General features: G+C 36.6%; 1 protein-coding gene and 1 pseudogene across 3 annotated transcripts; both read right to left on the bottom strand.

Annotated features, from left to right (window-relative positions):
* Nucleotides 1-5,698: 5,698 nt before the first annotated feature.
* On the bottom strand, nucleotides 5,699-7,425 carry LOC149148111 (protein DMR6-LIKE OXYGENASE 2-like; annotated as a pseudogene). Its single transcript, XR_016263062.1, has 4 exons — nucleotides 7,020-7,425; nucleotides 6,586-6,833; nucleotides 6,163-6,488; nucleotides 5,699-6,088 (listed from the first exon to the last, which is right to left on the bottom strand). The product of XR_016263062.1 is annotated as a protein DMR6-LIKE OXYGENASE 2-like (transcript).
* A 916-nt stretch (nucleotides 7,426-8,341) lies between these two features.
* LOC149148110 (cytochrome P450 716B2-like) lies at nucleotides 8,342-16,760 on the bottom strand. 2 transcript variants are annotated; one of them, XR_016263259.1, is made up of 2 exons: nucleotides 15,438-16,760; nucleotides 8,342-9,076 (listed from the first exon to the last, which is right to left on the bottom strand). XR_016263259.1 is itself a non-coding variant. In XM_089443009.1 (2 exons), the coding sequence occupies exon 1, from the start codon at nucleotides 16,037-16,039 to the stop codon at nucleotides 15,623-15,625; it is 417 nt and encodes a 138-aa protein (XP_089299135.1). In that variant the 5' UTR covers nucleotides 16,040-16,760; the 3' UTR covers nucleotides 15,397-15,473; nucleotides 15,611-15,622. The 2 variants fall into 2 exon arrangements, 1 of the variants encoding a protein (XP_089299135.1); XM_089443009.1 differs by lacking the exon at nucleotides 8,342-9,076 and having other exon boundaries at nucleotides 15,397-15,473; nucleotides 15,611-16,760.
* Between the last annotated feature and the right edge of the window lie 554 nt (nucleotides 16,761-17,314).

Here is a 17,314-nt window from a genome sequence, read left to right as displayed (position 1 = left end):
CACTTCAGTTTGAGCTACAGATGTGGCACATGCAGCTGTTAGAAGGAAATACGCTTATCTTGTGGGTCAGTTGAGCTATTGCATGCAGGACTTCAGTTAGAATTCATGTGGTTGAGTTTGGTGGAGTTGATTGTGGAGTTAATGGAGTTGTGTTCAGTTTGACTTTGTTAAACTCGTTGTAATTAGTCTAACTACAAATAGACTAGTGATGAGTGATGTGAATTAATTTATTAAATTAATTCACTAATTATTAACTCATAATGCAACTGAAGAATACATGAGTTAACTTAGTGCATGTACAATTCATTGGAGACAGGTGTTAGAGGTTGAGATTGCTATCAGTTGTGACTATAGTTGTGCATGAGATCTTGCACAATAAATGGATTGAGTATGCCCATGAGGATTCCACAGTATATGCCGAGTGAAATAGCTTGTACTCACGTGATTTTCACTTGGTATTGTGCAATAGAGGCAGGCAAAGTAGTGGAGAAGATTTGAACCTGTGACTTGTTCGGATCTGAGCTAGTTTTTTGTGTAACAGGTAGAGATAAAGTTGGATACTTGTGAGGAGTATTGTACAATGTAATGTTACATGTTCTCAATCATTAATATACAAATAGTGTGGGGTTTTAGCTGTAAGCTTTCCCCAGGTTACATACTGTGTTAATGTGTGCATGCTATTGATGTTTGATTGTTTTTTATGCTACTAAATTGATGATCAACATAGAGGAGGTTATGTATTATGCATGTATTCCGCAATAGTGTATAATCGGGATAATCTCTATGAATTAGTGTTTATTATTCAAAATTTCTATAATATCAATCCCTTTGGCTTATTAATCTAAGGGCTCATATTCCCACGATATACTATTATTCACAATATTTATAATCGTAATCCTTGGGTTTATTAATCCCTTGCTTTAAAATATTATGTTCATTATGTTATAGTTTGAAATATAGATTAATGTAATATTATATAAAAACATAGTATTATATTAATATATAGTATAATGTTAATATAATAACCATATTATTATTTATATCATTAATGATTAACAATTACAAATATTTATTTAATTTTTAATAGCCACCTTTACATTATATAACTAATAATTATTAGTGTGGTTTATGTAAGCCTATCGGGATATATCAATCACATTGACTAATGCAGTTGTAAATGCACTTGATATACACCTATCGGCGTATATCAACCACATTAGTAAATGTGGTTGTGCTAGTTAAATGAGTCTATAAAATTAGATGGAGTTAATTACACAAATTGGAAATTTATGTTGTACATGTTATTGGAAAACTACAAAGCTTGGTCAATAGTAAAAAGAGATGAAACCAAATCAGCAGGACCAACAACTTAAGTTCACGATTGGGAGCATAGGGAGACTAAAACCTAGGTACTCTTGTCCATGTTTGTAAATGAGAACATTATTTTGCATCTCAAGCAACATGGGAAACACTCAAAAAGTTATATGAAACTCCTAATACTAATAAAGTGTTCTTTTTTAAGAAGAACTTTTTTTCTCAATTTAAGATGGAGGTAAATGAAAGCATTAGTGATTTTTTTAGAATCAAATAAATTCGGATAAACTTGGTACTATTAGTGAAAATATTTCCAAAAATGATCTAGTAATTAACAATTATTTTGAATGAGATTTCAGATAATTATCATATGTTTATCTCTCGACTTTAATCTAGGGAAAAAGCTCCTACCTTCCATGAATTAACATATATTCTCTTGCAAGAAGAAGAAATAGGAAGAATCTCAATGCAAGGTCTCAAAGTTCAAATTTGGTACTGGTAGTCAAAGGAAAGTGACCATCTTGTAAGAAGAAGAAAGAGGAAGAATCTAAATGCAAGGTCTTAAGGTTCAAATTCGGTACTGGTAGTCAAAGGAAAGTGACCATCTTGTAAGAAGAAGAAAGAGGAAGAATCTAAATGCAAGGTCTCAAGGTTCAAATTCGGTACTCGTAGTCAAAGGAAAGCCATAAGACAAGAACAAAGGAGGCAAGTCAAAGTCAAAATCACATCAAGGCACAACACCACCAAGGACAAATACCTATATGAAGAGGAAGGATGGATGCTTCTATTGTGGTAAGCCTAGACACTTTGCTAAATATTGCAATAAAAGGAAATTTGATGAATTCAAGTATAGAAGGCATTTAGGAAATTTTATTGATAAAGAAGTCTTAGTTAGTGAAAATTTCAAAGATCTCAAATTATTTATTTCATATGCTTCCTTATCAGTAAAATTGATGATATTAATGCATGGTTTATTGACTTTAGTGCTTCCATTCATATGACATGAAAAAAGGAATGGTTTGATACCTATCATGAAAATAATAATGGTAATCACATTTATCTAGGAGATGACTCATCTCGTGAAATGAAAGGTTATGGTGATGTATGTGTAACTTTACCCAATGGACATGCGAGAAAATACAAATGTGATTTATGTTCATGGAACCAAGACTAATCTAATTTTTGTGTCCACCATTGTAGTTATGAATCTCAAATTCGGAATCTTGAAATCATGTTATATTGTTAAGGATATATAGGACAACTAACACATCATATCAAGAGGAGTGAGAGTTGGAGGCTTATACACACTTGATGTTAAGAGGAAAGATCATCAAACATTAGCATCCACAACCATGACAATAAAATCTCTTTGGCATCAAAGGTATGGTCATGTTAATTATCCTAACTTGTTGGTACTTCAGAAATAGAGAATGGTAGATGTACTCTCATTGTTAAAGAATGAATATTCAACATGTGAAGGGTGTGCATTAGGGAAGATGCATAGGGAAGATTTCCCTACTCATGTAGATAAAAGAAAAAAAAATATTCTTGAACTTGTACATAAATATGTGTGTGGGTCTATATTTAGGAGGAGCATTGTCGATGATTGCACAAAATATACCTAGGTTTATTTCATGAGAAAGAGAGTGATGTATTTCAATAGTTTAAAGAGTTCAAAAACTTGGTTGAGAAGCAAATATATCAATACATCAAGATCCTCCCATTTGATCAAGGGGGAGAATATACATTAGGTGCATTAGTGAAATACTATAAAGCTCATGGAATTATACAGTAGTACGTAGTGCCACATACTCCATACGAGAATGGAGTAGTTGAAAGGAAGAAAAAAGCCTTATTGGAATGTGCAATGAGCATGATAAAGGTAAAAATATTACGAATGCCTTTTGGATTGAAGCTATCAGTATTGTTGTTTATTTAAAAATTAGAAGTCCAACAGAAGGCTTAAATCAAAGACTCTATTTACAGTTCTTTATGGTTATAAACTAGTAGTAAGTCATTTAAGAATATTCGTAAGCAAATTATGTGCTCATATTGTGAAAAAAGATAGGAGAAAACTTGATGCAAAAATCATAAGTGTACTTTCATTGGTTACTATTAAAGCATACAAGATGTTTGATCCTTCTACACATAAACTTTGTAAGTAGAGATGTTTGGTTCCATGAACATGCAAAGGAAGACCATAGGGAGGATAGTTATGATGCATGTCATATTCCTCATGATCATGACCATGCCACAAAAGAAGTTGATGAAAAACAAAAGAAGAAACAAGAGGAAGAATTTAGTGACATGTACAGTTCAAAAAGTGAAAGCACACCTAGAGGAAAAAATGAGCTGCCACAAAGTAGGAGAAGGGTTGAAAGCATTGAACTACCAAGAAGGTCACTAGGCCAAATTCAACCACCAATAAGGTATAATGAATATGCCTTGAAAACTAAAGTGATGAATGTCATAGAACCTTTGAACTTTGAAGAAGTTAATGACATGCAAAATGGAGAAATGTAATGAAGGAAGAATATGATTCATTAATGAGAAATGATATGGGAATTGACATAATTGCATAAGGATAAAGTTCCCATGGATTCAAAATGGTTGTTCAGAACTCAATTTAATGATGATGGAACTATTGATAAATATAAAGCTAGGCTGGTAGCAAAGGTTATTCACAAAAACAAGGGATAAATTATGAAGAAACTTTTGCACTAGTAGCTAAAATGAACACCATTAGAATGATGATTGCATTGAAAACTAAGCATAATGTCCAGTCAGCATTTCTAAATACCAAGTCAAAATCCTTATCATCTAGGTTGTTATGTCTATCAAGCCTATTAATCCCATCATTATATAATGACACACTTTCAAGCATTTGATATGAATAAATCTAATACAAGATTAATATAAATCTCATTTTCCAAATTTTTTACTAGATTAATATAAATCTCATTTTTCAATTTCTTAAAATCCTTATTTGTGTAAGTATTGAACCATCTCAACTTTTAAAAATACAAAATTGAATCTATACTGATTTTTTAAATTAAAACTTGAATCTAAATTTAAATAAAAACTAAATCTCATACCAAGCAATTAATTTATATCTTATAAATAAAACTATTATTTATAATTAAGAATATAAAACCCATTACAAATAAATATATCAACGATTCAGATTCCATATGCCATACATTTAAATAAAAACTCAAAAGAAATTGGTAAAGACGACGCCCTCCCTCCGCATTTGTGTACATATGCAGAGTGTGGAAGCCAACTGGCCATTCAAGTGGATAGACATATTGTTCATCATGGTTTCCCTAAATCAATCTCAAACACAAAATTCATTCACATTAGATTTTGAAATTGTCCAACGCATTCTTGCCCTTTAGTTCCTGGGCCCAGAAAACTCTCATGAATTCTCCAGGTTGATATCCTCTGTACAGAGCCGGATGTTGTTCATCAACCAGGGACGCTGCAGGATCCTCTGTACACTCAGGGAAACTAAATGTATGGGAAAACTAAATGTATGGGAAATTTTATTTAAAAGTAGTTAATAATTATTACGCCATCCATCTTTTCCAATTATTCCTTCATCTTAACACATACTTTGCACCATAAAAAAATTCACGCGAAGCAATACGAGCGTGTATGGGAAAACTAAATGTATGGGAAATTTTATTTAAAAGTAATTAATAATTATTACGCCATCCATCCGTAGAACCTCCATGCAATTTTGATGATGTACAAAAGCCTGTATATCGACAGTTCTTTTGCAGGTGAGGGAAATCTTTTTGCAGACTAATATCAAAATTAATAAATTTTAGTCTTTTGCAGGTGAGGGAAATCTTTTTGCAGACTAATATCAATTTTGCAGGTGAGGGAAATCTTTTTGCAGACTGATATCAAAATTAATAAATTTTAGTCTTTTGCAGGTGAGGGAAATCTTTTTGCAAACTAATATCAAAATTAATAAATTTTAGTCTGCAAAAAGATTTCCCTCACCTGCAAAATTGATATTAGTCTGCAAAAAGATTTCCCTCACCTGCAAAAGACTAAAATTTATTAATTTTGATATTAGTCTGCAAAAAGATTTCCCTCACCTGCAAAAGAACGTACAAAAGCCTGTATATCGACAGTTCTTTTGCAGGTGAGGGAAATCTTTTTGCAGACTAATATCAAAATTAATAAATTTTAGTCTTTTGCAGGTGAGGGAAATCTTTTTGCAGACTAATATCAATTTTGCAGGTGAGGGAAATCTTTTTGCAGACTAATATCAAAATTAATAAATTTTAGTCTTTTGCAGGTGAGGGAAATCTTTTTGCAGACTAATATCAAAATTAATAAATTTTAGTCTGCAAAAAGATTTCCCTCACCTGCAAAAGAACTGTCGATATACAGGCTTTTGTACATCATCAAAATTGCATGGAGGTTCTACGGATGGATGGCGTAATAATTATTAACTACTTTTAAATAAAATTTTCCATACATTTAGTTTTCCCATACACGCTCGTATTGCTTCGCGTGAATTTTTTTATGGTGCAAAGTATGTGTTAAGATGAAGGAATAATTGGAAAAGATGGATGGCGTAATAATTATTAACTACTTTTAAATAAAATTTCCCATACATTTAGTTTTAGATGGATCAACCAGGGACGCTGCAGGATCCTCTGTACAGAGCCGGATGTTGTTCATCAACCAGGGACGCTGCAGGATCCTCTGTTGTTGATATCCTCTGTACACTCCTGAATTTCCCATTGCTCACTACCTGAAAAATCATTGCCATTAATAATTCAATGGTGAAGGAAAATCATTGTCATTAGACGTGTTTTTGGTCATTACCTGCAGATGATCTCCCAAATTAATGACAAAGGCGTTAGCGATGGGTTCTACAGAAACCCATTTTCCATTTTTGAGTACTTGCAAGCCATTAACATTGCCCTGCATTAGAACAGTGATGGCACTTGCGTCTGAATGGCCTGTTAAACCAAGGGTAAGATCTGGGTTTGGGCATGGAGGATAGTAATTGACAGTCATACCTTGGCTGTGTTTTCCAAGAATTCTATTCAAGTAATCAATTAGAGCTGAGACCTAGAGCTTCAGAAATGGAAGCCAGCAGTCTTAGAACCAGTGCTCTCACTTCTATAGCATATTTACTTGCAATTTCTCTGTAACAAAAGCATAGACAAAATAAATTTCGTGATCTTCTTGAGCTTACCCCTTATCTGTTATTTCAAGGGTTTTTGTAAATTTATGAATGATTACCTGTAGGCTGCAGGCTTTTCAGGCCAAGAGCCTATCACTTCTTCCAGAGGATGACATGGATGCAGCAGATAATCTCTCCAGTTAAGGACTTTTTCTTTGCCAATATTGAAGCTCGTAGAAAGCCGAACCCTCTGATTTGGGTCCTCTGAGTAGAGGCATGCTCTGTCTTCGAGAGGCATTTCGAAGAATTCCTTGGCAATTCCCATCATACTTTTCATGACGACCTCTGGGACGCCATGGTTCACAATCTGGTTCACAATGCAGTAAAACACCAATTTTAAACAACAAAATCAATATTTGACTTAAAAAAAATTGCCCATTCAACCTAAAAACTCCAAAACATAAACCATAGACAAAGCACATAAACAACGCCGATTTTTTTGGTATTAGCAGCAGAGAATTATTGAAAAAGTGGGATTGAAGGGGTTATGTACCTGGAAAAAACCATCCTCCTCACAGGCACGTCGGATTTCTTCGACAACCCTGCTTCTTTTTGGTCCATCCAGGTCTTTGAGGTCCACCACCGGAATGTTTTCAGAGTAACAACAAACCTCAGACATCTGTGGGCGTTCATTGGGAGGCAAGATATATTTATCCTGCACTTGACTTTTGTTTATTCCATTGGACAGGAGCTTTTCAATAATTCCATTCAGCTCGCTCTGGATCTCTACTACTTTAGAGGCCATCTCTTTGAAGTCTGAACCAGTCTTTCTGTACTAATACAATGGCCGATGCAGGTATTGGAGCTCTACTACTTTAGAGGCCATCTCTTTGAAGTCTGAACCAGTCTTTCTGTACTAGTACAATGGCCGATGCAGGTATTGAGAGAGTTGAGGGGAACTTATTGTTGTTAAAGAGAGCGAATGCTACCAAACGTTCTCTGGGATACAGATTTTCAAAGATTGGTGGGTAGAAAATGCACCCAAGTATGGTAAGTCCAAGGACATTATTATATTTCTGGGTAGCGGCGTTATTATATTTCTGGTAAACGCTAGCTGGACTTGGCAGGTAGCCAAGCTACTGTTAAATTGATTGCAAGATCAAACAAGGACGGCTGCGAAGCAGCTAGTCCCTGCACATAGTTCTATCTAGGCGCCTTTGAATTCGTGTATTCGGCAAGCCTCTACAAGGGTGAACTATAGTCTGTCTTCATGTTGTTCAAGGAAGCATGTCTCTGCCTTATTTGAAGTGAAGAACAAGTGCACATATTTTTGATGTATGTACAAATATACCATTCAGTGCACTTTGAAAATCGAATTAACATGGAGCTAATTGAGGGCTTGGTAATTTAAAAGGCAATGTTACTGATATTTAGTGTATTATGACTGGTATTGTGTCAGGAAGCTATATTCCGCATTCTGGCAGCTATATTACACTTAGGGAACATTGAATTTGCTCCACAATTAGATGATAACCCAAAGCCAATGAGAAACAACAATCGGGAGGCAATAAATAACCCAATGTCACCCACGGTTGCTAATGTTATGCATTTCTTTAAGTGAAGCTTCATGCAGTTCATGTTCATAAGACAAAATTGCCTCACTATCTTGTTTTTTGAGACAGGCTCTAAAATATTCTATTGTTCCTTTCCTTAGCTCCACTGATGTGTATCGGAAATCTAGCAAAAGTTCTAAACTATCGAATAGGCAGTCTCCAATTAGATATGAGAAATTGTCCACACGAAATAAGTGATGCTTTTGCAATACTAATTGCAACTTGTGTTTATCAGACATAGTGCACATATTTTTGATGTATGTACAAATATACCATTCAGTGCACTTTGAAAATCGAATTAACATGGAGCTAATTGAGGGCTTGGTAATTTAAAAGGCAATGTTACTGATATTTAGTGTATTATGACTGGTATTGTGTCAGGAAGCTATATTCCGCATTCTGGCAGCTATATTACACTTAGGGAACATTGAATTTGCTCCACAATTAGATGATAACCCAAAGCCAATGAGAAACAACAATCGGGAGGCAATAAATAACCCAATGTCACCCACGGTTGCTAATGTTATGCATTTCTTTAAGTGAAGCTTCATGCAGTTCATGTTCATAAGACAAAATTGCCTCACTATCTTGTTTTTTGAGACAGGCTCTAAAATATTCTATTGTTCCTTTCCTTAGCTCCACTGATGTGTATCGGAAATCTAGCAAAAGTTCTAAACTATCGAATAGGCAGTCTCCAATTAGATATGAGAAATTGTCCACACGAAATAAGTGATGCTTTTGCAATACTAATTGCAACTTGTGTTTATCAGACATAGAAGACATGATGACGACTAAGTGTTCGATGCAATATTATGTTTACTGATGCAATGCAGTTACAACCAGAGAATCATAATAACAAGTTGAACAATGAAAATGATTATAGAACACGAAGTGATTGTGCGCACCTTTGGAACCGCAAATGTCTGCTAAGCTACGGAGACTCCTTATGTCCGGTAGCATCCACTGCGCAGGTCTGATACTGAAGTTCGAAATATGACTGCCAAGATAAAGAACAACGTAAACCCCTCTGGAAGCACAACTGACAATAATGGCTTTAAATTACAACCCAAGACATTGAGATTTTTTAGCAAAGAACTGAGAGGTGGCTATGATGAAAGTGGCAGTCAGGAATATGATAACACACTGCTTGAAGAACTGCCAATAAATGAAACTTTGACTGTTTTGTCTACTGGTAATCAAAGCGAGGGTTAGACAGATTCCTATAACTATTGTTGCTTGCAATCCATTGAGGAATCTATATCAACCCAATGCCGCAAATCAAACAAACTAAAAGCAATGTAATGTCACTAGTACCATCAAATTTGACACTGGTTCGAAGCTTTTGATGCAATGGAGCAAGCCATTCAGAGTAAGCCTCTAAAAATGCTAGTATTACTACCCAAAAGAGAGATTGCCTTGGTCAAGGTTGCGGTTGCATGATAGTTGGTTGCATGATAGTTGGTAAAGGGAACATGATTCAGTGACTGTGATTGAGTCAATTTACCTACAATGAAATGTAAATGTAATAGTAGTCTCTCTAAAGCCATAAGATCATTGTGGACACCAACTTGTTACAGGTATATTGTTTCTGTTTCTTATGCTGGCATTTAAGACAAAAGAATGGATAATGAACTCAGAATATAAGATATTTTGGAAGTTTGAAGGACATTTCCCAGCCTACACTTGCATTGACACTTCTTAAGCTATATTCCGCATTCTGGCAGCTATATTACACTTAGGGAACATTGAATTTGCTCCAGGGAGACAACATGATTCCTCAACACTGAAGGACCAGACATCTGCTTTTCATCTCCAAAATGCAGCAGAGCTTTTCATGTAAGTATTGTGTAAATTGAAAGCATTGGTAGAGTAAGCCTCTAAAAATGCTAGTATTACTACCCAAAAGAGAGATTGCCTTGGTCAAGATTGCGGTTGCATGATAGTTGGTAAAGGGAACATGATTCAGAGACTGTGATTGAGTCAATTTACCTACAACGAAATGTAAATGTAATAGTAGTCTCTCTAAAGCCATAAGATCATTGTAATAGTAGTCTCTCTAAAGCCATAAGATCATTGTGGATACCCAACATGGATATGAACCCCAAGATGACTCCTTTACTAGCCTTACATGGAAATGAAACCCTGAGTATTAAGACATACGTTATGAGAAGTAATTCAGACACTAGAACCACAACTCCCCTGAATGCAACAAAGAAAGCAACCTGAACTGATTCATTCACACGTGAAACTCCTACCAGTCAGTAAGTTTGAACACCCAACAAGTTTGACTTGCCACTACTCATTGGCAGTACAACACATGTAATAGAGATTCACAATATGCATAAAGAATAATACTAATGTTTACAGTTCAACAGCAGCTAGTTCAATTGGAGAAATCTAGGACAACCAAGAAACCATTGAAAATTGACGGGATGTCAATGTCAAATTAAGTCATTATCAACATCCAAGATGCAAAAAAAATCGACTGGCAGCTATATTACACTTAGGGAACATTGAATTTGCTCCAGGGAGACAACATGATTCCTCAACACTGAAGGACCAGACATCTGCTTTTCATCTCCAAAATGCAGGAGAGCTTTTCATGTAAGTATTGTGTAAATTGAAAGCATTGGTAGAGTAAGCCTCTAAAAATGCTAGTATAAGTTGGGGGATAGTAGAATGTTCCACTATCTGAACCAGACCAATACGTATGAGTTGGATGGGGTGAACAATGCTCAGGAATATTCTAAAACACAGAAAGCCATGGATGTAGTTGGCATAAATCTTGAAGAACAAGTGCACATATTTTTGATGTATGTACAAATATACCATTCAGTGCACTTTGAAAATCGAATTAACATGGAGCTAATTGAGGGCTTGGTAATTTAAAAGGCAATGTTACTGATATTTAGTGTATTATGACTGGTATTGTGTCAGGAAGCTATATTCCGCATTCTGGCAGCTATATTACACTTAGGGAACATTGAATTTGCTCCAGGGAGACAACATGATTCCTCAACACTGAAGGACCAGACATCTGCTTTTCATCTCCAAAATGCAGCAGAGCTTTTCATGTAAGTATTGTGTAAATTGAAAGCATTGGTAGAGTAAGCCTCTAAAAATGCTAGTATTACTACCCAAAAGAGAGATTGCCTTGGTCAAGATTGCGGTTGCATGATAGTTGGTAAAGGGAACATGATTCAGTGACTGTCATTGAGTCAATTTACCTACAATGAAATGTAAATGTAATAGTAGTCTCTCTAAAGCCATAAGATCATTGTGGATACCCAACATGGATATGAACCCCAAGATGACTCCTTTACTGGCCTTACATGGAAATGAAACCCTGAGTATTAAGACATACGTTATGAGAAGTGATTCAGACACTAGAACCACAACTCCCCTGAATGCAATTGCAAATCCAGCAGTTTGTGCGAAGATTGTGTCATGCAAAGGTGGATGGATTCAACTTAACACAGAAAGCAACCTAACTGATTCATTCACACGTGAAACTCCTACCAGTCAGTAAGTTTGAATACCCAACAAGTTTGACTTGCCACTACTCATTGGCAGTACAACACATGTAATAGAGATTCACAATACATGGAATACATTGCAGTCCTTACATAAGACTTCCAGTGCAAACAGAGTCCCGTATTTGGCTTATAAATTACATAACTTAATGATGGGCAAAGGTCATCAAGTCACAAAACCCGTGACAAAATTTAATGATTTGAAACATTCATAGATTCCAAGCAGTGATAACTGATAACATTGCAAAGTAGCTTTTCAATTACAGTGGTACTCAATAGTTTGTGTCACTCTGTTGGAGTGTCTTATAATACCTAAATTTATCATCTAAAATTGAAGAGTTGGCCATTGATGAAGTTGGAGGATTAGTTTTACAGCATGAGCAAAGAAAATAACTATAATAATAGAAAACTTCAAAAAAGTTAAAACCATGGCCAGCAAGGAAAAGAGAAGTGGAATTTGCTCCAGGGAGACAACATGATTCCTCAACACTGAAGGACCAGACATCTGCTTTTCATCTCCAAAATGCAGGAGAGCTTTTCATGTAAGTATTGTGTAAATTGAAAGCATTGGTAGAGTAAGCCTCTAAAAATGCTAGTATAAGTTGGGGGATAGTAGAATGTTCCACTATCTGAACCAGACCAATACGTATGAGTTGGATGGGGTGAACAATGCTGAGGAATATTCTAAAACACAGAGAGCCACGGATGTAGTTGGCATAAATCTTGAAGAACAAGTGCACATATTTTTGATGTATGTACAAATATACCATTCAGTGCACTTTGAAAATCGAATTAACATGGAGCTAATTGAGGGCTTGGTAATTTAAAAGGCAATGTTACTGATATTTAGTGTATTATGACTGGTATTGTGTCAGGAAGCTATATTCCGCATTCTGGCAGCTATATTACACTTAGGGAACATTGAATTTGCTCCAGGGAGACAACATGATTCCTCAACACTGAAGGACCAGACATCTGCTTTTCATCTCCAAAATGCAGCAGAGCTTTTCATGTAAGTATTGTGTAAATTGAAAGCATTGGTAGAGTAAGCCTCTAAAAATGCTAGTATTACTACCCAAAAGAGAGATTGCCTTGGTCAAGATTGCGGTTGCATGATAGTTGATAAAGGGAACATGATTCAGTGACTGTGATTGAGTCAATTTACCTACAATGAAATGTAAATGTAATAGTAGTCTCTCTAAAGCCATAAGATCATTGTGGATACAGGATACCAAAGACCCAACATGGATATGAACCCCAAGATGACTCCTTTACTGGCCTTACATGCAAATGAAACCCTGAGTATTAAGACATACGTTATGAGAAGTAATTCAGACACTAGAACCACAACTCCCCTGAATGCAATTGCAAATCCAGCAGTTTGTGCGAAGATTGTGTCATGCAAAGGTGGATGGAGTAGACTTGCCACTACTCATTGGCAGTACAACACATGTAATAGAGATTCACAATATGCATAAAGGATAATGCTAATGTTTACAGTTCGACAGCAGCTAGTTCAATTGGAGAAATCTAGGACAAGCAAGAAACCATTGAAAATTGACGGGATGTCAATGTCAAATTAAGTCATTATCAACATCCAAGATGCAAAAAAATCGAAAAGTACATGGAATACATTGCAGTCCTTACATAAGACTTCCAGTGCAAACAGAGTCCGGTATTTGGCTTATAAATTACAAAACTTAATGATGGGCAAAGGTTCCAAGCAGTGATAACTGATAACATTGCAAAGTAGGTTTTCAATTACAGTGGTACTCAATAGTTTGTGTCACTCTGTTGGAGTGTCTTATAATACCTAAATTTATCATCTAAAATTGAAGAGTTGGCCATTGATGAAGTTGGAGGATTAGTTTTACAGCATGAGCAAAGCAAATAACTATAACAATAGAAAACTTCAAAAAAGTTAAAACCATGGCCAGCAAGGAAAAGAGAAGTGATGGTCAAAAACGAGGCTATACAAGGTATGAAGAGTCAAAGAAAGGAAACACCAATTTAGCTAAAGATGAGTGCCTCTACCATCGAAACCCTACTCATTTTAAAGGGCAGTGAAGCATAAACAAGTATGAGTTATCACAGTTAACAAACAAGAGACATTCAAACAATTATGGTGAAAATACTAAATAGTACAGGATTTTAAGTGCTAAGGATTTCAAATTTTCAATAGGAGAAACTCTGTGCGTCTCCATGTAAGAATGTACCAGAAGATGCTTGGTACATAGGTTCAAGTGCCACCAGTCACATAGCACATAACAGAGAGTAGTTTCCCATCAACATCCAAGATGCAAAAAAATCGAAAAGTACATGGAATACATTGCAGTCCTTACATAAGACTTCCAGTGCAAACAGAGTCCCGTATTTGGCTTATAAATTACAAAACTTAATGATGGGCAAAGGTGATCAAGTCACAAAACCCGTGACAAAATTTAATGATTTGAAACATTCATAGATTCCAAGCAGTGATAACTGATAACATTGCAAAGTAGGTTTTCAATTACAGTGGTACTCAATAGTTTGTGTCACTCTGTTGGAGTGTCTTATAATACCTAAATTTATCATCTAAAATTGAAGAGTTGGCCATTGATGAAGTTGGAGGATTAGTTTTACAGCATGAGCAAAGAAAATAACTATAACAATAGAAAACTTCAAAAAAGTTAAAACCATGGCCAGCAAGGAAAAGAGAAGTGATGGTCAAAAACGAGGCTATACAAGGTATGAAGAGTCAAAGAAAGGAAACACCAATTTAGGTAAAGATGGGTGCCTCTACCATCGAAACCCTACTCATTTTAAAGGGCAGTGAAGCATAAACAAGTATGAGTTATCACAGTTAACAAACAAGAGACATTCAAACAATTATGGTGAAAATACTAAATAGTACAGGATTTTAAGTGCTAAGGGTTTCAAATTTTCAATAGGAGAAACTCTGTGCGTCTCCATGTAAGAATGTACCAGAAGATGCTTGGTACATAGGTTCAAGTGCCACCAGTCACATAGCACATAACAGAGAGTAGTTTCCCATATTGGACCCATAAATTTAAAAACCAGAACTGGGTGAAACCAGCTATCAAACAAAGCCACCTACCAAACCGTAAGCATAAACAAGTATGACTTATCACAGTTAACAAAGAAGAGACATTCAAACAATTATGGTGAAAATACTAAATAGTACAGGAGTTGTGCAAGGACTCTTGCCCCAAAAATTTATAACTCTGTAGTAAACCTGCTCTGTGTGAATATTAACCATTCAAGGGCAACCAGTGGTGAAGTGATTCAAGTGTTAAGTTGTGCAAGGACTCTTGCCCCAAAAATTTATAACTCTGTAGTAAACCAACACTGAAAGCGAACAGTTGTGAATCACATGCGATATTAGCATCATTCAATGAATACTATTCATCAATTCAATTAATGGATTACCTAGGATGTATATGTCATATGTCCGAGAGCAAAGTAAAGAAATACAAGCATGCAATTGTAAAAAAATTCAGAACTTACAGGCCCAACACTGAAACCGAACAGCTGTGAATCACATGCGATATTAGCATCATTCAATGAATACTATTCATCAATTCAATTAATGGGTTACTTAGGATGTATATGTCATATGTGCGAGAGCAAAGTAAAGAAATACAAGCATGCAATTGTAAAAAAATTCAGAACTTACAGGCCAAAAAACTGTAAACAAAGCAATGTTCAGTAGCATATCCTAGAGCACAGGGCTCTGGTAATAAAGAGTACCTGGAGCCGAAGCGCGAAATAACAAGCCGTAATGACGAAATCATGTATAAGCTTATTATATAAGAAGAAAATTACGTTACACGTAGCCCGACGCTGCATGCACAATGTCACCTGGAATGGAATGTGTACACAAGACAGGTAACCCCCATCAAATCAGTCTATGTGAGGGCGCAACAGATGTTAAGGATATCCCCTGAATCACCCTAACCCACGTCAAATCAGCTAAGCTGATGGTCCAATGAAAATACCTTCCGAATTTCTTATAACGCTAGGTCTTCCTTCTCAACCGCATTTGCCACCCAGCTCTCAGTCCCGGCTCCGCCAAACACAGTTAATGTAGAACTGCTGGTGTCATGACCTGCAAATATAAGGAGAAGCATATTGTCCTTAATGTCATCGTGTGTGAGAGATTCACCATTATCGTCCACATTAGAGACCAGGAAAGACAATAGATCAATTTTCCTCTCACGAATAATGCCCTCAAGCTGTTCACGAATGGCATTGACTCCACGTTTGGCTCTGTTATATCGACTGCCGGCTGCTCCCGCCCCCTCAACCCCCACTTCCATGTTTAGGTCGCCATCTCGATCCCACTCGGCTTCCTTCTTCACGCCTTTTCCGACCCTGTCCCACGATACCTGCCGCGGGAGGTCCAGCAGCTTAAGATAAATACCCATACCCTATAGCTCACCTTCGGATAGTTCCATATCCAGACCCATATCCAACAATAGTCGTAGGAGAGAAGCAAAGACTGACCTCCGCCCTGCAATAACAGATCAGTAGTAACCAGCACTGCCCTCACGAAGAAATCTGATATAGTCTTTAGTCAAATCTTAGGGCGACAGCGCCTTTAGCTACGTTCTCTGATTCCTTAGCTGCGGGTGGTGCCTCCGCCTTCGCTTTATGCTGCTACCTTATGTTAGTGATGGTTACTCTGCCTCTTATGCTGCGAGGTATTCAACTAGTTCCCCAGAATAGGTTTTCTTACAAGAGGTGCTGCTCCGTCATTAGCATCGGTTCCTAGGTCTAGGGTATAAGGTGAAAGCGCTAGGGAAGGAAGCGCTATCGTCCGTATAATGGAATGGGGTAAAAAACTCGATCTCGATCAAATGCACCTGAATCAATTGGATCAACGGAGGCTAGGTGAAATGCGGGTGATACCTTTGCTTTCGACTCTAGTGGTGCTCCGGCCCCCCGCCTTCGCTAGAACAAGGACCCTGTCGAGGCTCTGAGAAAAACCAGAAGAATGAAACTGTCGAGCGAACCGAACGGGGTTTTGCGCACAGAGGTGTTGATATTGGCGCCTCTGCTGAGCCGGTAGGCGGACACCTCCCGCCATGCAACCCTTTAGCATATGGCGGACACCTGCACAACAGCAACCAAACCTTAGCATATGTATGCCTGTTCGGATATAATACGAAATAACATTAAACATTAACCAATTAATCTTAGCATTAAGAGCAAACCGCTCACGGTCAGGCCCAGTTCATTGTGCCTAAATAGCAATTTAGGCTATGGTCGGGTGGTCGGGCGAAATAACATTAAACATTAACCAATTAATCTTAGCATTAAGAGCAAACCGCTCACGGTCAGGCCCAGTTCATTGTGCCTAAATAGCAATTTAGGCTATGGTCGGGTCTCTTCCGCCTCGGGAAGAGGCCAAATAAGATGGCGAACGCAAAGTCAACTCCAAACTTTACAATATAACTGCAAATAACATACGAAAAACTTGCAAATTAATACTAACTTTACAATATAACTGCAAATAACATACGAAAAACTTGCAAATTAATACTAACTGGGCTCCGAACGGTTACTATAGTCTCGCCGGATGCCAGATGGCAGGGACTAATAAACAAGTATCGGAATGAGCAATAAAGTCGCTTTATATTTATCTTTGCAGAAAAACTGAAAAAATAAAATAAGAAAATTGAAATGCTAGTAAAACATTG

Source organism: Pinus tabuliformis, chromosome 9, assembly GCF_031772625.1.
Source record: "Pinus tabuliformis cultivar Carrire ecotype Pingquan chromosome 9, CPIR1, whole genome shotgun sequence".
Lineage (NCBI taxonomy): Eukaryota > Viridiplantae > Streptophyta > Pinopsida > Pinales > Pinaceae > Pinus > Pinus tabuliformis.
The sequence above is the reverse complement of the archived record's forward strand: the minus strand, read 5'-3'. Positions and strand labels throughout refer to the sequence as shown.